Source organism: Trachemys scripta, chromosome 5, assembly GCF_013100865.1.
Source record: "Trachemys scripta elegans isolate TJP31775 chromosome 5, CAS_Tse_1.0, whole genome shotgun sequence".
Lineage (NCBI taxonomy): Eukaryota > Metazoa > Chordata > Testudines > Emydidae > Trachemys > Trachemys scripta.
The window spans coordinates 8,839,054-8,861,348 of NC_048302.1; the positions used below are offsets into that span (position 1 = coordinate 8,839,054).

The 22,295-nt window shown below is 40.7% G+C and overlaps 1 protein-coding gene across 1 annotated transcript in view; it reads right to left on the reverse strand.

Moving 5' to 3' along the window:
* Positions 1 to 3,246: 3,246 nt before the first annotated feature.
* Positions 3,247 to 22,295, reverse strand: part of TEX15 (testis expressed 15, meiosis and synapsis associated) — a 64,473-nt gene continuing 45,424 nt past the window's right edge. The window contains exons 7-9 of the mRNA XM_034772726.1: positions 17,091 to 17,155; positions 10,555 to 11,738; positions 3,247 to 5,679 (exon numbers count right to left, since the gene is read on the reverse strand). Coding sequence (XP_034628617.1) covers positions 5,642 to 5,679; positions 10,555 to 11,738; positions 17,091 to 17,155 — 1,287 coding nt within the window. The 3' untranslated portion in view covers positions 3,247 to 5,641. The remainder of the gene's footprint in view (positions 5,680 to 10,554; positions 11,739 to 17,090; positions 17,156 to 22,295) is intronic.

Below are 22,295 nucleotides of genomic sequence, written 5' to 3' on the forward strand. Positions count from 1 at the left end.
GGGGATATGGGGGTACTGACAAATGAGGAACTGATTGAGCTGGACCAACAATGGATATCTGAAGAAAGCAAGGATGACAACGATGATGTAGGGCAGGAAGCCAGGAGTCTGATGACAAAGAATCTCTCTAGTTTCTCTGGATTTCTGGATGAGATGACCGAAATTATACAGAGCAGTGATCCTTTTTGTGAACAATCTGCCGAAGTCTCCATGGTTTTCAATGATGCAATAGCTTGCTACAGAGAGATCTATCGTTCAAAGATTCATGCAGGAGAGCAGCTGTCGATAAAATCCTTTTTTAAGACTTCTGCGACCAAAAAGCAACCCAAGAAAACCCAGCTGCCACCCCTTCCTAAGTTTAGTGTAATCAACACTGTTTTATACTGTATTACTGTGCTGTAGTTACTGTATTAAAATGTTCTGTGTGTTTGAACGGTGTTAGTAGGGTTCTACATTATTTTATTCAATGTTTTATGTGTAAAATGTGTACTGTATAACCTGTCATTGTGAAAAGGTACACTGTTTAAGCGAAAAGAGCACTGTCTAGTTGTGAACGCATCTCCCCCTTATTCCATTATTTCTTATGGGGAGAAATTCCCTGGTATACGTTGTTTTGGTATCCATCACCCTTTTCAAGAACGCAACCCCAGTGTATCCAGAGGACCCTCTTTAATAGTCCACTTGATTATGTTGACAGCTGGTTGAGGTGCTGGCTAACCCTTTGTGTCAGAGGAACTTGTTTAAAAAAGCAACGCAAACAACTTGAAGCATGTCTCAGCAATGTCATCTACTGTTTCTCCCCATCCATAAGGCTTGTTACCCTTTGTTACCTAAAGCTACTAGGTATTTTTACATGATTTGTTCTTCACAAATCCATGTTGCCTGTTACTTATCACCTTATTATTTTCTAGGTGTTTGCAATTTGATTGCTTCATTATTTGTTCCATTATCTTTCCGGGTACAGTAACTCCTCACTTAATGTTGTAGTTATGTTCCTGAAAAATGTGACTTTAAGCTAAACGATGTTAAGCGAATCCAATTTCCCCATAAGATTTAATGTAAATGGGGGGGTTAGGGTCCAGGGAAATGTTTTTCACCAGACAAGACTATATATATATATATATTAAATTGTTTGTTTAAAACTTATTTTGTGTGTGTGTGTGTATATATATATACACACACACACACGTTTTAAACAAACAGTTTAATACTAGTACACAGTGATGATGATTGTGAAGTTTAGTTGAGGTGGAGGAGACAGAGGGTGGGATATTTCCCAGGGAATGGCTTACTGCTAAATGATGAACTAGCAACTGGCTGAGCCCTCAAGGGTTAACTCTCTCACTCTACAAGGCAGCAGGAATGGAGAGAGGAGAGACAACATGGCAGACAGAGACACAGTGTGTGTGAGAGCGAAAGATGCACATTTCCCCTTTAAGTACACTGCCTTGTTAATTAGATCAGCTTGCTGAGACACAGCTGCTGCTAGCAAGTCCCTGTGTCCCCCCTGCTCTATGGAAGATGGGGTAAGCGGGGTGCAGGGGGAGGGAGACACTCTGACCTTAGCCCCCATCTTCCTCCCCTCCCCCCTGCACAGCAAGCTGGAGTCTCGGGGAGCAGCTCCAAGGCAAAGGGCAGGAGCAGCACATGGCAGTGGGGGGATGGACAGCTGCTGCACAGGGAACTTAGGGGAGCTGATAGGGGGCTGCCGGTCCAGCCTGGTTCCAAGCCCCCACCAGCGAGCTGCAACGGGCTGCTCTTCCTGCAAGCAGTGGACAAAGCAGGCGGCTGCCAAACGATGTTAGAAGGGAGCATTGCATGTTTAAATGAGCATGTTCCCTAATTTATCAGGAACGAAACAACGTTAACCGGGACGACTTTAAGTGAGAAGTTACTGTACTGAAGTTAAGCTGACTGGTCTGTAATTCCAGCACTGTTTCCAATACAGATCCTTGAGGAAACCTACTATTTACCCCTCTCCACTGTGAAAACTGATCATTTATTTCTATCCTTTGTTTCTTATCTTTTAAACAGTTATTGCTCCATGAAAGGACCTTTCCTCTTATCCCATGACACCTTAGTTTACTGAAGAGCCTTTGATCCAAGTACACTATATCCACTTGATCACCTTTGTCCACATTCTTCTTGACTCCTGCAAATTATTCTAATAGAATGGTGAGGCATGATTTCTCTTTACAAAAGCCATGTTAACTCTTCCCCCACATATTATATTTGTGTCTGATAATTCTGTTCTTTACTATAGTTTCAATCAGTTTGCCTCATACTGAAGTCAGGATTATTGGTCTGTAATTGCCAGGATCACCTCTGGAGACTTTTCTGAAAAATCAGCATTACATTAGCTAGTCACCTGTGCAAAGGCTGATTTATGTGACAGGTTACAAACCACGGTTAGTAGTTCTATAATTTCATATTTGAGTTCCTTCAGAACTCTTGGGTGAATGCTCTCTGGTCCTGGTGACTTATTACTGTTTAATTTGTTCCAAAACCTCCTTTACTGACACCTCAATCTGGGACAATTCCTCATATTTGTCACCTAACAAGAATAGCTCAGGTGTGTAGAACTCCCCCTCCCCGCCCCATCCTCTGCAGTGAAGACTGATGCAAAGAATTAATGTATCTTCTTCACAATGGCCTCGTACCCTCACTCTTGCAGCACAACTGCAACGGCCTATCAGTTAGCCAGGAGTACCATCCACCTGTCTTGCAATCTGAACTAAGTCTATGCTCAGTTTCTGCCTATCCCCCCATCCTCATTTGCTGTACAATTTGGCCAGATGTATTTCTGAAGGAGGCATATATGCCACTAGTGAGACTCTTGTGTATACATTGGATGGATCAGACAGACCAGAATGATGTCACAGTAGCCATACTGCTATTGTGATACATTCCTCTTGGTGGGAGACTATCCAGTAATTACACCATTCTAGTATACCATGATGGCCATCATATTAGAGTCATGAATGGGTATTTTCCAGGCCAGAACACAGATTATTGCAAACTGTGTAAAACAAAGTGGATGCTACAGCTTTGTTTTTCTGATTGGGTTGACGTGGATGAGGAGTTCTTCAGGCGTTTCAGCTTAAATCAAGGTCTTAATTTAACAGTACCATTGTAGCCTCTTGCAATACTTCAAATGGAATCAACTGTCCAATTATATGGCTTTTGATATATTGTATTCATAAGAAAATTAGTAGAATGCAACAATATACTACACAGCAATGCAATAAACAAGTGTTTTTATTATTATTCAAAAATGACAAACTGGCTAAATTCTGCATTATTACACCAGCAGATACTCATAGTAACACATTGTAAAAAGCTATAAGTCAAATTCAACCTTGGTGTAACTCTGCTGGCTTCAGTGGAAATACACCAGAGATGAATTTGGCCCAGTGTACCTAGTATTGTATGTACCTGCTACTATTTAAGACCAAATAAAGAGAAAATACAAGGTGGTTGGGGGCATATAAAAGTCTTAAAATATTCCCTGCTCCACTTTAGCATGGAAACAGGATTCCACTGTAATTTAGAGATATGAGAGAAGTGAATTATTATTCATCCAAAAAAGCAGAGATGTACTAGAAAGGGGAAGTAGCAATTGCTAGGAACAACAGTTTTCACCTAAGTTTAACTTCAGCCAATATTTATTCTACCAGCCCTAAAATACCCCATTGATAATACACCTGTAGTAAATAAACATGCTTACATTTCCACATTATTGCTAGCAATTGACAGTTTTTAATTCTAATCAGCTGTGTATGTTGCACAAAATCATGAGAAGTTTAACACTTGTAGAAGTCTGTTTTCCTGTTGACAAAGATTTACACTTCCCAATCATGTTAAAGGATGTATTTCAGATGTTACATGTGCATATCAGATGTAGAAATTACCAATTTAGGGCTTAACTCTGCTCTTAAATATGTGGATTTCCGTTACCATAGAGCCAGTGAGATCATCTGCTATCCAATTGTGTGTAAACCACAGGAACTGATTTTTACAAGATAGATGGGTTCCTATCCCGTGTATCTCAGATTGCAATAGAGGGTGAAACCTTGGCCCCACTGAAATCAATGGCAAAGGTTCTCACCCAGATCTCTTTGTGATTTTGATTAATGTAATTCCCCTCTAATTATATCTTGTTCTCATGAAAACACTACAGTACCCAAACAACATTTAGAAAATACTGGTGATTCTTTAGCAAAGAGAAACAATCATAAACCCTGGACTATTCTGCATATTTAGAAGTTCAACACAGGTATTTTAATTTTTCTGTAAAATTTGTGTTTTTAATGTAAATTAAGAGCTAATGTCTTACAGAGTTGCCAATTTTGTAGTTTGTGCTATGTCCTAAATTACCACCGTATAGACACCTAACTGTAACTAGACTGTCAGTCTTGTTATTTCTGAACTATTTGCTACATTTTTAAAAAAACCTGTTTAATGCGTACAAATAAAATATTAAGTTTACTCAAATACTTGCGCTGTACAAATGCTGTTAACGTTTAAAATTAAAATTTTCAATAAAGACCCATATACTTAGAAATATTTCTAAGAAAAATGTACAAAAATTAGAAAAATAAGTCGTCTCTGTTCGAGAAAAATACTAAAAGTATTCCAACCACTGTCATAAATAATATACATATATATAATATGTTAGTGTAAAAACTGTGTGGATTGAAACAGATTTGTTAGTTATTTGCATATCAGATACAGCAAAGTATCAACTACCATTATAGAAAATACTAACCATAACATTCAAGAATCGAATTTCTCTATTCCAGTGTTTAAAAAAAAAGCAGTCCCAGGCTAGCAGAAAGTCCGTGCACATTTTCTGCAAAATCAGACATGAGTGATGGGTAAGTCTTGCGCTGGCCCACTGCACTGGGGTGAATTTCACCCAAGGATTCAGAATTGACTATAGATCTTGACAGCCTGAGGCAGTACTTTTGTTCAAAAAAATGTATTTAAAAGCTAAAAATCCTATAATCACACGTAAAAAGTTCTGTTTTCATTTTTTTAGTAGATGTCAAATAAACACCACCGTATCACAGTACTAAAAGTTAACCAAAAACTTAATACATTAGGGTCAAATCCAGAGACACAACACCCAGTGAGGCTAAAGGGCCTCTCCAGGAGGCAGAGGAAAAAGAATCCAGGCCAAAGCCATAGAGCCAATTCACAGCTATTACTTTATCCAGTGGTTTAAACGGCCTTTTGTACTGCAGAACCATGCTGGCTCCACAGTCAGAGGGCCCTCAGTGGTCACTGAGGTGGGATTACATTTGTCCCTTCCTGTGTGTGTTTGGTTTTTTTAAATCTGGTTAGGTAAGTCTTGCCATTCACTAAGGACTTAATTCTGCACCCACAGAAATCACTAGGAAAGCTCCAGCTCCCTTCATGTCCTAAAAAAAGGGAGTGATTTTGATGCAACAGTTCTGGAAAATGCAAATTATGTTGCCTTGTGAGATAAGTGGTTAAACTTCAGAACATTATGCAATGCTCTGTATTGTATATTCAGCAGCAAATCTATACAAGCATTTTAAAATATCTAATAAATAGTTTTAACAAAGAAAAATTACAACAAACAATGCTGAACCAAAATGTTGTCATGGGACTGGTTTCAATATCCAGGATGAAAAGGTGCCTGCTGCCAGGGAGCTGGAAACAAAGAAAAATATACTTGAGAAAGGATTAAGGCACAGGAAATATAGATTCCTCTTTCCACCCTCCAAAGCCCACCAAACACCACGTCTTTGTCCTTCTATAGCATCTTCTGAAGGTTTCAAAAGCATTCAGTGACTAAAGCACTGACCTTCACCCTGTGCAGAGGACAGCAAAAGGCCTATGCACCTTAAAGTCCTATAATGCAAAGTCCTGTGCAGGGGTGAATTTCAGCCTTTATAAATATTTATAATGAATTAAGCCGAACAGCACTTGTCCAAGGGTACATACCAAGTCTGTGGAATAGCTGGGGTTAGAATCCAGTTTGCCTGATTCCCAGTCCTATGCTTCAACTACTACCATAGTCCCTCTGCATGAGAGTGTAAATGTAGACTATATGTTGGAGTTTCAAAAATGCCTACGTGATTTAGGAGCACAAGTTGCACTGAAAGTCAGCGGAATGTGTGCTTCTAAGTCAAATAATTGCTTTTGAAAAATCCCACCTATACTCTTATCCATTAGTGGCAAATACCTCATAAATCATAAGGAAGACTACGTTTTAGTCACGGGTATTTTTAGTAAATGTCATGGACAGGTCACAGGCAGTAAACAAAAATTCACGGCCCATGACTTTTACTAAATACCCCTGACTAAAACTTGGGAGGGGGGACGGCACTGCAGGTGTTGCGGGTGCAGGGGAGGGGAGCATGGCCCATGGGGGTGGTGCATGTGCTCCGGGGGGGGGGGGCGGGGCCGGGGGCCGGGGGGGGTTTTGGGGGGGGGCACAGCCCAGGGGGCACCGGGGGTGGGGGGGGGGGGGGTGTTGGCAGGTCTGATGCAGGCTCCCTACCTGGCTCCTGGGAAGCAGGGACCCCAGCTCCTAGCTCCAGGTGCTGCCTCCGTTCTGCCCCAGCCCCGGTTCTGCAGCTCCCATTGACAGGGAACCGTGGCCAATGGGAGCTTTGGGGGCAGTGCCTGCGGGCGGAGACAGCACGTGGAGCTAGGAGCTGAGGGAGGGGAGTTGCTGTCACCCTTACGGGAAGCCCCCGCCCCAAGGTAAGCACTGCACCGCACCCCCAGCCCTGAGGCCCCCCCCCCAAACTCCTGCTGCTGGGGAGCGGGGGCAGGGGGAGCAAACTGCCCCAGCAGCATCCAGTGCAACTGGCCCAGGGCTGCCCGAGCTGCTCAGGCCAGGCACACCGGCCACTTCAGAAGTCACGCAGGTCACAGAATCCGTGACAAACACGGAGCCTTAATCATAAGCACCAGAAAAATATCAGAAATGTTCTCAGGAGTAGGAGGGTAGCACTGAGCATTGGCAAGGGAAAAAAATCCTGCTGCTTTTTGTAAAACAGAGCCTACTTTAGTACAAAAAGGAAATCAACCTCTTCTAGTCTAAACCAGGCAACTCTCATCACCACCATTTTTCATTTACCGGGCAGGGGAGGGGGAATGGTTACCTCAAAAGAGAGTGGTATTGGCAGCATTTGTGCATACTGGGCCAAATTCTCAGGACTAGTTATGCAATCACAAGGGGCTAAAAATCTCCTATCAACCTATCTCCACACTCTTCATTGTGATGATAGAGTCTGAGGATGGTAGACTAAGTGTGGAAAGGGATGGAGGGGTAAGTACAGGCACAAAGAGGAGAAGGGAAACCAGTTCTAGAGAGGGTCAATACTGCAGCCCCTCTAATTTCATTCTACACCAGCTCTGACCCTAGGTCAATTAGCCTAGTTAAGAGCTTGGTTATACAGCCACTTTGGTTATACAATTAAGTAGTTCTATAACTGACTGAGACAGGTTTCAGAATGAACAGCAGCACCCTTGGGGAACCAGGGGGGTGACAGTCACCCCTCTAAAGAAGGCCAGCACAAGGCCTATGCATCATTTAAGTCCTCAAAATAAGGGGTGAGAAAAATTTAAGTAGTGCACAAGGGTAAATTTCACTCCATGCATTTATCATTAAGCACAGAAATACTAAATAGAGAGCGTGTATTTGTTTTCCAGTGTAACATTAAAATTAGCACTGTCAAGCAAATAAAAAAATTAATCGCAATTAATCGCGCGATCAAAAAAATTAACCGCACTGTTAAAATAATGGAATACCATTAATTTAAATATTTTGGATGTTTTCTACATTTTCAAATATACTGATTTCAATTACAACAAAGAATACAAAGTGCACAGTGCTCAGTTTATATTTATTTTTGATTACAAGTATTTGCACAATAAAAAACAAAAGATATAGTATTTTTCAATTCACCTAATACAAGTACTGTAGTGCAATCTCTATCATGAAAGTTTAACTTACAAATGTAGAATTATTTACAAAAAACCCGCATTCAAAAATAAAACTATGTCAAATTTTAGAACCTGCAAGTCCACTCAGTCCTACTTCTTGTGCAGCCAATCACTCAGACAAACAAGTTCGTTTACATTTGCAGGAGATAATGCTGCCCACTTCTTGTTTACAATATCACCTGAAAGTGAGAACAGGTGTTCTCCTGGCACTGTTGTAGCCGACGTCACAAGATATTTACATGCCAGATGCGCTAAAGGTTCATATGTCCTTTCACACTTCAACCACCATTCCAGAAGACATGTGTCCATGCTGATGACAGGTTCTGCTTGATAACGATCCAAAGCAGAGCAGACCGACGCATGTTCATTTTAATTATCTGAGTCAGATGCCACCAGCAGAAGGTTGATTTTCTTTTTTGGTGGTTCTGTAGTTTCCGCATCTGAGTGTTGCTCTTTTAAGACTTCTGAAAGCATGCTCCACACCTTGCCCCTCTCAGATTTTGGATGGCACTCAGATTCTTAAACTTTGGGTCGAGTGCTGTAGCTATCTTTAGAAATCTCACATTGGTACCTTCTTTGAGTTTTATCAGATCTGCAGTGACAGTGTTTTTAAAATGAACAACATGTGCTGGTTCATCACCCGAGACTGCTATAACATGAAATATTTGGCAGAATGCGGGTAAAACAGAGCAGGGGACATATTTTCTCCCTGAAGTTCAGTCACAAATTTAATTAACGCTTTTTTTTAAAACGAGCGTCATTAGCATGGAAGCATGTCTTCTGGAATGGTGGCTGTAGTAGGATTGGGCATATGAACGTTTAGCATATCTGGCACGTAAATACATTGCAATGCTGGCTACAAAAGTGCCATGCAAATGCCTGTTCTCACTTTCTGGTGACATTGTAAATAAGAAGAGGGCAGCATTATCTCCTATAAATGTAAATAAACTTGTTTGTCTCAGCAATTGGCTGAACAAGAAGTAGGACTGAGTGGACTTGTAGGCGCTTAAGTTTTACATTGTTTTGTTTTTGAGTGCAATTATGTAACCAAAAAAATTTACTTTTGTAAATTGCACTTTCACGACAAAGAGATTGCACTACAATACTTGTATGAGGTGAATTGAAAAATACTATTTCTTTTGTTTATCATTTTTACAGTGAAAATATTTGTAATTAAAAATAATATACACTTGGATTTCAATTACAACACAGAATACAATATATATGAAAATGTAGAAAAACATCCAAAATATTTAATACATTTTAATTGGTATTCTATTGTTTAACAGTGTGAATAAAACGGCAATTAATCATGATTTATTTTTTTGAGTTAATCGCATAAGTTAACTGTGATTCATAGACAGCCCTAATTGAAATGTAAGTCTAATAACTCAAATGGAATACACAACTAGATCATTAGTATTAGACACTGACAGCTAGGAAAATTATAAGGAATGTTCAGTTAGTCCAGGTATCTAATGGCTGAAAAATGCTTAATGCTTTATCAATTTTTACAGTAAGACACTCATTGGAGAGGGGCACTGGGGAGTTCATGCTCCCAGCCTTTAGGGAAAGGAAGTGCTTATTGCATTATTCAACAATTGCTCTACATCGGGGTGAGCAAACTTTTTGGCCCAAGGGCCAGTTCTGGGTATGGAAACTGTATGGTGGGCCATGAATGCTCATGAAATTGGGGGTTGGGGAGTGGGAGGGCGTGCAGGCTCCAGCTGGGGGTGCGGGCTCTGGGGTGGGGCTGTAGATGAGAGGTTTGGGGTGCAGGAGTGCTGCAATCAAGGGGTTCAGAGGGTGGGAGGGGCATCAGGGTTGGGGCGTGGGAAGGGATCAGGTATGCAGGCTCCGGGCAGCACTTACCCCAAGCAGCTCCCAGAAGCAGCAGCATTCCCTTCTCTGGCTCCTACATGGAGGCATGGCCAGGTAGCTCTCCATGCTGCCCCGTCCACAGGCACTGCCCCTGCAGCTCCCATTGGCCGCAGTTCCTGGCCAGTGGGAGCTGCGGGGGCAGCACTTGGGGTGGGAACAACATGCGGAGCCCCCTGGCTGCCTCTACGCATAGTAGCCGGAGCGGGGACATGCTTCTGCTTCCGGGAGCCATGTGGAACCAATCGAGGGCCGTATTAAAACATCTGAAGGGCCGGATGTGACCCCCCGGGCCGTAGTTTGCCCACCCCTACTCTACAGACTGGCTGAAAGAGACTTCACAATCCCAAAAGGAAAGTGTTAGCACTATGTCATAATACAGTGAAACACTAAATGAGGATGGATTTATGAAGACTGAAACCATGGGTAAAACTACTACAGATGCACTGCCCAGTTTGAAAGATACTGAGCCAAATTCAGAGGTGACTCACTGATTCTAAGAGAGTCTAGTTTGCACCTCTGCATGTGGCATAGTGTATCATTTGAAAAATCATTGGATCAAGGCCAAAAACTTAATGGTATTTGTTCTATCCGAGGTTGAGGCAGCAAAGCCATGTCTAGATTTAAACACCCGATGTCACTACTAAAACAATATGAAAAAAATACTGAATTTAGTAGCCAGGCACTTACTGCTGGTCCAAACAGCTCCTGAGGATGATCCTGTATTGGAAGGATATGGAAAAGGACCTTGTGACCAAGGCTGATTTGCAGCATACTGTGGTAAAGATGGCACCTGAAAGCTGTAAGGAAGGGGCATCTGAGAACGAACATATCCAGGCACTGGGTATATCTGAGCATAGTTAGGCCTTTGTAGCTCCTCAAGAGCAGCGTAACTAAATGACTGGGAGTAAAACATACTAGAGTGTGCATTATACACGTTACTTGCAACTGCAGACGTGCCAGAATGAGCAAATTGTTGTACTTGATAAGTTATCCCCTGGTAAGTCTGCGTTATGGAACCGCCATTGCTATCGCTTTGATGACAAGAATAAAAAGAATAGTAAGGATAGGCTGTCTCATAAGCCTGCACTAAAGAACATTGCACTGGAGGTGTTGATAGTGGAAGTTCATTTTGAAAGACAGCAGAATGTTCAGCAGGGCTTTTTGCATTTTCATTGGAATGCGGTTCCAAAAGAGAGCACACCGATGGTGATTGTGTATTTTTATTTGCCATAATCACAGGAAGATCTGAAGAACTGACAGGCACACTGCTGGGAGACTCTGAGTTCTTTTCATCTTTCTTGTCTTTTCTATCAGGTTTTGTGGCTAAATTATTAGTTTTACTATATTCAGCCAGTAAACTGGATTTTGATGTATTTCCTGTGGCGTCTGATTCTTGCGCATGCTGTAGATTCAGTGCAGCAGACACAGCAGAAGAACTATCACCTTGTTTTGTTGTTGACCTAACAGATTTGTGTGTTGAACATAAATTATTCTCAAGAGACTTTTGAAGTAGTGGCTCTTTTTCTAAAGACAAATGGGCATTTTCACATTTCTTGTCACAGGGTGCAAAACCATGATCTTTTCTTGCACTTTTGTAACAATTACTGTTTCTTCTGCTCATGTGCTTTAGGTTTGCTGAGCTCTGCTGGCTGGTTAAGCCTTTTAAATTAACAAATGAGCTTTTTGAAGCATCTGGTGTACATTTAACATGTGGAGAGCAATAAACAGCTTCCAAATCTTTTGAATGCAAAGGTGAGCGTGGTAATTGGTCTTGCACAGCTTTTTCTAGAGGCCTCTTGTTTCCTAGATTATCCGGTGAGATACTCGATGCTAGATCTTTTTCATTTTGAGGATTAACTCTTGCATTCTCTCTAAAAAGAGCAAAACATAATTATATACTTGTACATCCACACTTCCTTTTTATCCCATTGGTAATAAAGAATACATATACATCACTATCAAATACTGGTAGTAAAATAATTGCTTATAAGGCAAATGCATAAAACATCTGCTTTAATCCTTTAAATATATATGGATTAACAACTCATTAGTCCTTGCTATTTTATAATTACAGGATGTAATACTGTAGAATATTATTCCACACAACTTTATTGTATTTTATAGTCCAGGCATATGTTATTCAACATTATACTATTTTTTTCATTTGGACATTATTCTAGAATTTCCTCAATGTTTAGTCTGTGCAGTCCAGTGTGGAAGTATTCTACCTGAGCAAAACTGAACAGAACTATACAGTTTGGATTCACAAACCAAATCACACATCTTATGCCTGAGAAAACCATGAAGGAACTCTGCTCCTTGCTTTTCTCTGTCCCCTAACAACTGTCTGCTGAAGAAAATGGGGAAGATTCTACCTCGTCTCTTCCTGAAATAGCTTTGTTAAGTTCAGTGCCTTTAACTGGTGCTCTGATCTCTGAACTCAAGAAGAGTGAGTCGTGCACCAATCGATATACTTCATCATCAGTTCCTATGATATGTAGGCAAAGAGAAAGAGTCATCTCGGATTCCAGACTAGGGAGGTAAAAAAATGAATGCTTTGGTCTGAAACCAGGCAGCTGGTAGCCCTATTAGTGTCTTTTAGTAGTAACAAAAATATTTTCTTGCAAGGTAAGAATTTGATAATTCTACCATAAGTATTGATCTACCATTGTTGGAATGCTGAAAAACCATAGCAAATGTCCCATTTCTAAATTTACCACAACTAGAAATCTGACTTGATATACTACAGGATTTAAGCTTCGAAGTGTAATTTCTACTCTTTCCTCCATCCTAAAAAAAGCGCTTAATCTTCATTCCTTCTCCAACACTATACCAATAACTTTATTCTTCCCACCATGCTCCCTCCCCATTCCAGATGCAACGAATTTTCTTCTTTGAATTTAAGCAACTGGTTAGTGATTTAACTGAAACAAACAAACAAATTGTGGTATCTGGAGCTTTAAAAACAGTAGCATTTATGGCAATTTGCAACAGAGTTCAAAAGACGTGTCAGTTGGCAACAATTGGACAGAGAGTTAAAGACTGACTCCAAGAATGAAGTGGATGTAGCATGTAAGAAAGAACCTGCTAACTCATCTCATATGTTACTTCATTTTTCTTGTTGTTATTCTAATCAAATTGAATTATAGTTAATTAAAAGGTCCTATGTGGCTTACTGGAAAATCAGGAGACAAAACAGGAAAATCATTGGTGGGAAACCTTTGATGGAATTCTTGAAACGCTAAGGTGAATCAGTGAAGCAACAGTTACAGAAGAGTTCTGTATCTGAAGAGAGGGGAAGAGAAATAAAGTACAAAGAGGGTAAAAATGGCCATGTCTGGAAAATGGACACTTTTCATTTTGATAGCAAAGTTGAGGATTTGAGTTTAAGTACAAAGGCTGCATTTGTATTTTTATGCCAACGCCGCTGAAGTCAATCACAAGTTCCAACTCTGGTTGGAAAGAGATATTTACACCCTTATGTTTCGCTCAAGAGCTGCGTGACATGAACTAAGAGGACATGAAATGCTTAAAAACACTATGTACTCCAAACAGACTTACTAGCTAAGAGATACATGTCACTTAAGATGCAAAAAGAAGAAAGCATATCTGATTTTCCGGCTACTCTTAAAGCTGTCCATAATCTCTGTCATTTCAGTAACCACTTAGAAGTCCTTCTAGGACTGTTCTGTAATTCAAATCAGAAATCCAAAGTTAAGAGAACGACCACTGAGTATAGCTCATAAAAAGGATCTTAATCTGGAAGGAACAGTAGATAGAGCTCTGTTTCTGTTGGTCGGTTCTGTTTGAAACAGTATGTCTGCTTAGGTGTCATACAAAGCAAGAGACGCACAGTCCCAGGCAAAAGAAGGGACAGAATGCACTCTTCTCTCACCAGGCCCACTTACCACAAACACAGAGTAGCGTGACCATTTTCAAAAAATCCCTGAAACTAGAACAAAGCACTAAACTGCACTGCACACACAATTCTCCCCCTTTGGGAGAGGATGAGAGAAAGAATGAGCCATATGTGCAGTCCAGGAGCATAATGTAGTAAAAATCTCATTCAGTGGGCAAGTTAGTGATAGAAAGATAAGGGAGGTGTCATTTGACTGGAAAAATTTACAGAATCATAATTTCAATTGTGTTACTCTCTGCAGCGTGGCCAGGGGGACTCACTGCTCCCCCCACTCTTCCAGTTCCAGGTTCTCTGGTGGAAAATTTGATTATATAATGTCATCGGGCTGAGTTGAGTATTATTCGAAAGACCTTTCTCCCACAACTACAATGGTACCAAAATGTGACAAACCTAGAAAAACGATGTAGATATATATTCAAGAAAATATGTAAAAATCAATTATTTTTAATTATATTTAACACAGGAATGCATTGCTTACATAAAGAAAAAGACACAGGTTTTTGGTAATCCAAGAGAACTTAGACTTGACATATAGGACTGAAAACATTTATTAATCAACATCATCATTAGTGTTGTCTGTGCCTAGGGCATTACTGCTACACACACTGTCGGCTCCATACCAGCCAGGCTGCTGGCCAAACATTTGCAGGGCAGTGAGCATCTGGTCTCTGCACACAAGAAACTGATTAGCTGAAGGACTGATTCTGGAGTGCAAATCTCAGGTGTTAACATTTTTTTATTTGTCGAGAGCTTGTGCTTCAGCCATATCCTCTATGATTGCTAAGCAGGACAGCCTCTGCTGGCATAAGGTATCAACCAGTCACATTGTCAGTAGGTGCTGGCTTGGGGAAGACCATACAAGATGTGCATTAATTTGCTTTTCATCTGGCACATAAGCATAGTTTCATTGCACTTAAACATTGATCATGGTACCACAGAAAACTCATATTTTCCCATAAGATGTATGAGGAATCTGCCACAGGTTTTGGAATGAATTGTTAAACCAACCGCCACTTGTAGTCGTAGATTATGAATAGGCCACACTGTTGTCATGTAGGTGCTGGAAACCTGCCTTTCACTCAAGCACTGGTACATGAGGCTTTGTGATAAAATGGCAGTTGTGTGCTCCAATTACTTGTTGGTGTTGAAGTCACTGCGCTCACCAATGCACTACTTAAGGAAGTAGTATGGGTTACGCAGTATTATTTTTCAGGTTTGGCATCAGCAGGGTGATCAGATAGCAAGCATGAAAAATCGGGACACTTTTTTTTGAGGGGGGGGGGTATAAATTGTGTATATAAGACAAAGCCCCTAATATTGGGACACCTGGTCACTCTAGGCATCAGCTACAGATCCCGTAAACGCCCACTGCTGTAGGACAAAATGTTTTTCCTTAAAAAATATAGCAGTTGCAAACAGAGAATCTTCACATTACTGTTGACATCAGCCCTTTCTTCCACTTTTGATAGCACCACAGCTTTTGTAGCTTAAGGACAGGTGCTGTGATTCATTTCTGTGGACAGAACTGCTAAAAACTAGGTCCATATCCCACAGTTCATCTTCAATAAGTGCTTTAAGAGCCTTTCTTTTAAGCATTTGTTCCTCTTCAATCCCATTCAAAGCACATACTTCTCTGTACTTAGCCTCTGCATTGGCCATCACCACCATATTCCCGTCCATTAGAGCCTCCATGAGGCAATTTACAAACTCCAGCTGAGTTGCAGTTTGCAGTAGTAAAATCAATATTTGTTTCTGTTGTTTTTACCTTTTAACAACACATACATACATACATACTTGGCGCAGCACTTGATGTGATTCCATGCACTCTTACCATGAAACATTCTCGCTAAGAGATACTGCTTCACACAAATGAAGATGAGAAACTTTTAAAGATCCAAAGACCTGCAGAGGGTGATACTATTGCAATTATGATTCTGTAAATTTTTATTAATCAAAAGACACCTCCCTTCGCATTCTATCATTAACTTGCCCACAGAAGTACATATGCTTGCAAACTATGACAAGTTAGTCACCGGCTCAAAGCACGACTGGCAAGCACTGAGCCACTATGGTGATGAGTGTGGGATAAGAACCTCTATAGAACTGAAGACAACAAACGAAAAACTAATCAATGTGCTTTAAGCAATAGTCACCTAAATATGCCACAAACTGCTTCTTGTCATCCTTGGAAATGGGTTATTTGGCAAAGATGACATTGATACTGCAGAGAAGAATACCAAATTAACTTAGTTGTAGCTAATGCTGTGGCCATCTAGAATAAAGTAATACCTATGGCAATCACGTCTGTTGCCAAGATTCTTGAGGCACTGTGGACTATATATGCTCACATGGTTTACTGAAGAGATTGCTTCAGGCAGTGGTCTTCAGTTACTGAAGGATTTCAGATTTTCCTCAAAAGAAATTTTGCATCACACAGTAGGTAAACTGCTTATCCTATCCTATCTCCTAGAACTGGAAGGGACCTTGAAAGGTCATTGAGTCCAGCCCCCTGCCTTCACTAGCAGGACCAAGTACTGAATTTGCCCCAGATCCCTAAGTGGCCCCCTCAAGGGCTGAACTCACAACCCTGGGTTTAGCAGGCCAGTGCTCAAACCACTGAGCTATCCCTCCCCCCCTCATTCTGCATCAAATGAGTTGGCAGAATGCTTTGTGAAGACACTTTAAATGACACTAGAGAAAAATGAGGGAAGAAGCCTGCAATGTTGTTTTGGGAACTGTCTTTTGTCATACAACCGAACACCACAGACCTTCACATATAAACAACCTTGAAGAGCTGGGAGTGAAAGAAACTGTAAAGTCATACAATATTCTCTCTGAGACATCCTAACATTGCACACTGATGCTGTGTCATTTACGCTGATGGAGAATGATAAGAGAAACATCGCTAAGCCATGTCAGGATGTCACATCATGGTAACTTGATCAAATCATTTGACACAGTAACCTCTCTCATCTCCATTACTTTTCTACTGGTGGCTGAATAGGGTCCCATCAACTCTGATACATTGCTTAATGCTGCCGCCTCCAGCCTCAGGTGCCAGGAAGTGCAAAGAGTGCTACTCTGATTGGAACTCCACCCACTGGGTCTGAGAATAGGTTGAGCGAGAGGTGCTCTGTGAACTCTACAAGAGTCCTCCAGGAATTCAATGCATCTCTAATGCTACAAGTTGAATAGCGCTGTACGAAAATAAGGGGGAAAGGTGTCACTCTTTTTCCTGTCATTATTCAGCAGATCTTGAGCTTTTCTGTGCAAGTGTTTTTACTATTTTAAATCCTAAATATACCTTATGTGGCAGCATGTTTCATTTTCATCGCCATTTTTTGAGGCTGCTGCCATCAGAACACCAACCTAAGAGAAAATAAACTCGTTATATGTGAAATTCTTATACTTTTAATGATTATTTTGTGTACACTATTCCTGTTAGCTATTTTCAAAATGTAAATGCGTATCTTTCTTTGAATACCATCTTGAATTTTCATTACAATCACGGTAAAACACTGCCCTTGAGATCCAGGCATTTTGGGTGTTACTGTATAATGATGGTGGAAAGGCACCTTTCTCTGAAGCAGCCAGTGCTGGTCACGGTCAGAGACAGATACTGAACTTGATGGACCACTGGTGTGAATCAATATGGCAATTCCCATGTTTGGGCCCAGATATGCTGCTGGGTAGTGCTATCAAAGTGAACCAAAAGGATGTGTTCTGCTGAGATTTTGGAAAAGTCCAGAACACAAGAGATAAGCTTGAGAACCTTGATGCTTTCATTTTTTCACATGAGGGTTGTGTCATCTTCATGCATGAGGCCCACAATGTGAGGTTTGCTTCCATAGTGTGTATGCAAGGGTCTAAATTATGTTTCAGCATGTTCTTTGTACTTACTTACCCACAAACGGGACATCTGCATGGGATCTGGAAATAGACGCCCAATTCTGCAGTGCATCTAGCAAGTGGTTTCATGTCTTTGAAAGGAATTTCTGGAGACACTTCATGTGGAATCCCTCTGAGGGATGATACTGCTGCATGGCAAAAGCAATCACAGATGCTGAAGACACTGCACTATTGATAACTGCTGCTGGGACAACACTGATGCAATGAGGCATTGGATCTTCATAAATCTTTTCCTGTGTGGTAAAGTTCTGGCTACAGCCATGCTCTTTGCAGCCTGTGGGTGGGCAATTCCCTATGCTGGGCTGAAAAAGTGCTTGGCTTTCGGTAATAACCAGCGGGTTGGAAGCATTTCTGGCATTTGGCAAGTTGTAAGCGGGTCTGCTTCTCTGGGCTTGGCTCTGATTGGGATGTTGTCCATGAATGAGGACGTGTGTAACTTATAGATTCACAGATTCCAAGGAGAGAAGGGTTCATTGTGATCACCGAGTCTGATCTCCTATATATCACAGGCCAAAATAATTCCTAGAGCAGGTCTTTGGATATTCAAAAGTTGTCAGTGATAGAGAATCCAACGCAACCCTTGGTAAATTGTTTCATTGGCTAATTACTCTTTCTGTTCAAAATGTACACCTAATTTCCAGTCTGACTTTGTTTAGCTTCAACTTCCAGCCATTGGATCATGTTATACCCTTCTCTGCTAGATTGAAGAGATCGTTATTAAATATTTGTTCCCCATGTAGGTATCTACAGACTGTCATCAAGTCACCCCTTAATCTTCTCTTTTTTTAAGATAAATAAATTGAGTTCCTTGAGTCTATCGATATAAAGTGTCTCCTTCCCACTGAATCGCTCCCTTTTTTAAATCAAAAAATCATTGGGCAGATACAAACCTAAAGCCTCAAAAGCAGTAAGATTGAGCTAGTTCTTTCAACTGTGTGATGGTGGTGTTTTTTAAAAAGTCATCAATTTTTTAAAATAATATTTCCTAAACTGTAGTCCAGTGTGTTAAATGCCCCACCAGCCAGGCTAAGAGGGACTTTAGTGGAGCTGTAGCAGGGATCTGCCTAAGTCAGTTCATGATTGTTCATGTGAAATATCATCCATAAACATAGGTTTTGCTTTTAGAGAGGAAAAGATGCAGCTGAAAGGGCCTTTGAAGGAAGAAAAACACCTTCTGGTTCAGGTGTAATTAAGATTTGTAAAAAATAAGACATTGTAATTCACAGTATCAAACTAATAACCATGCATCTTATTCACATAGTTGGAGTCTTGAAGTAGAGAATATCTTCTGTATATTTTACACTGATCACCCTACCTGAATGATTAGTGAAAATTGGTGTAGGCTAGGTAATTAAATTAACCATGTATAAAATGAAAACATGTCAGTTTGTATCATGGGGTAGTGGAGACAGAACAGTCATGATAATAAACCAAATGGATTTCATTTCCCACATATTTATTCCAAGCCCTTTCATGCCTTGGTCTGCATACCACTGTATTTCACGATAACTTTATATAGTTTGGAGATTAACTTTTTAGAAGATACATCATCGTGATGGTTCTCGGATACCCAGGACTGAGAGTCACCTTATTCATAGATTCCAAGCCCATAAGGAATCATTGTGATCATCTAGTTTAACCTCTGGTATAACACAGGCCGTGGAACTTCCCCAAAATAATTCCTAGAGCAGATTTTTTTTTAGCAAAACACCCAGTCTTGATTTAAGTATTGTCAGTGCTGGAGAATCCACCACAACCCTTGGCAAATTGTTCCAATGGTAATTACCCTCCCTTTGAAAAATGTACATCTTATTTCCAGTCTGAATTTATGTAGCATCAACTTCCAGCCATTGGATCTTTTTTACTTTTCTCTGTCAGACTGAAGAGCCTATTATTAAGTATTTGTCCCCTACGTAGAAACTTATAAACTGTAATTAAGTTGTCCCTTAACCTCTTTGTTAAACTAAATAGATTGAGCTCTTTGAGTCTATCACTATAAGGCATGTTTTCTAATTCATTAATTGTTCTCTTATCCTTTAATCCTCTAAAACTTGCAATCTGAGCCTTGCTAAAACCACTGCAAGCCATTTAAGATTGAGTTCAGAATGCAGACTGAATGGGAGGATCTTTTACAGAAAGTGGAAGTTCCCATACATAAACGTGCATTCTAAGGATTTTGTGTTTCAGGATAAAATTCTATCCAGGTCTTTTTCCGAGCTTCTGCTCCAGTTTACTCCCTCTGGAGGGGCAGAGTCTCTTCTTAAATGGCTTTGGTGTTGGTAGGGGCTAAGGTATTTGCTACGCTGGATTTGACAAATGAGAGGTGACTTTGACCTGCATTCTCCGCTACTATTTTCCCTCATGTTTCCCCAAATAGAGTCACCTATAAATTTGTAGCAATGACTACTAATCAAGGATGTAAACACAGCTTCCTTGTTCGGGGCCATTAGTCTTTTCACAAATCAAATTAATTCCCAAAAAAGATGGCCAAGAATCAGTATTTTACACAGTGCTGCAAGGATTTGCCAGAATCTGAATCCCAGACTTCTCACACTCACAGTAAGAATCATACCCCTAGACAAACAAGCCACTTAGTAGTTTTTCCTTACGAATTACAAGGAATCTTTTTGATTTGAATGATCAAAGCTGAGCTTTCAAATTTCTGCTTAGAGTATCTTCTCTCTCATGGTTTGTGGAAACTTTTGGAAGGAAGTCCCATTCTGAAAAGACAACAATGCCTTGCATCTGTGGAACTACTACTGCACTGGGCTTAGGTCTTCTTCCTTGTCTAATTCTCATCACCTGTGAAATTTCCTTGTGTTTATGTAACAGTTTAGTTTCACCCAGAAGTCCCCATTCAGATTCGATGATGTCCTCAAAAAAGGGGAGTATGGGATTTTTTACACTACTTGCTCATTAACAATTTACAAGTCCTTAGGGGCACTGGTTCATCTTTTGGGGACCTGGAGTCTCTGGAGTTTACAAGACTTGCCCCAGAGCAGGTTGTTTGGGGTTCTCCTTCCCGGAAAAATCATATTGCTCCTGCTTGAACCTTCCCACAGCAGAGTTCCCCTGCAGGAAGCTGCAACCAGGACCTGACTTGCCAGTCTAATTCAAACCCCTGTGCCCTGGCAGGGTAAGGGTCAGCTGGTTGGCCACAGCAGGGCACTGCTCACCCTATGAAGTTCCTAAAAAGCTTGCCTTATAAATACAGCAGCTCCTGGACATGGCTTGATGCTTGCAGGGTTTCTCTGCTGTTGTGGGGAGGGGTAGAAGGCAGAGGAAGATGATTATAGAGATGCAGAACCAGAGAGGTCCCTCCGGCCTCGATGCTCAGTGACTCCCAAGTAGAAGAGAGGGAAAAGAGTTGGAAGATAAAGTGAGATCTCTACTGCACAAACAACAAATACATATTACCATTCTAGAAGATGAACCACCAACTTGTACCACTACTGGAGGCAGAATTTCTGGGGGAATGGGGGTTAGAATTGCAGCTCCCAGCAACAATTGATTGCTTTCCAATTCTACAACAGACACACACAGCCCATTCATTAAGAATAAGGTAGCAGCTCAACAGTAAACACAAGATACAGCTACTGTCTATCAAAGGTAGAGAGCAAGTGTGAGAAGTTGAGGGCAGAACTAGGCCACAACAGACTGACCTACAGTATAACAATGGTGCTGCAAACTTCCTTCGGGGTTTATAGGTCCCAACGTATTTTGCATCCGAAGAAGTGGGTATTCACCCACGAAAGCTCATGCTCCAATACGTCTGTTAGTCTATAAGGTGCCACAAGACTCTTTGCTGCTTTAAAAATACGTTAAAGATTTGATTTAAAGTATGCTATTAATAGGCAGCTAGAGGTTTACAGACATAAGGTGGTACAGAAATACACTTTTTTATGATTTATTGTTCACATTCAGATTGTCCATAGGTCTTAATGCAAGAGAAATATGAACACTGATATAAATATTAAAAAGTACTTTAGACACACAAAACAATAGTTGGATACCATTAAAATTAAGAGGATCATTTTTTTAAAATGGTATAAGAATGACTGAAGGATTTGAAAATATGCCTTATAACGACAGACTCAAAAACACAATGTATTTCGCCTTCCAAAGAAAAGGGAGCATTCTATAAATGGCAATCAAGGAGCTTAGCGGCTCATCCCCACTTCCAGTGACACTAGGAAAGCAGGCATGTGAGATGCACTAGGAGTGGGATTTGTTTGCATTTGAGGCTGGAAATAAAGCTCGGGTGTTTATTTTGGTTTGTGCTCTAGTTTTTGAACTCTTGACTTTGCCAAGGCGAGGGATCATCATCTTGGACTCTGTGCTTTGAGAGAGTCCTTAGCTAGCCTCCTAGCAGGCTGATGCTGATACAGCATTCTACAAGTGGTAAATTCAGATGTTTTAAAACTGACTCTCCCTTATCTAGTAAAAAAACATTTTATTTTGAGGGTGAAAGAAAAACAGCATTAGAGATGTATTAGCCCTAAAACACAGTTACAAACTAATGACATTTCCTCATTGGTCAAAGACAGAACTGTCAGTTCTTTAAGATCAATTTAAGCCGTGGGAATAATATAGATGAGAG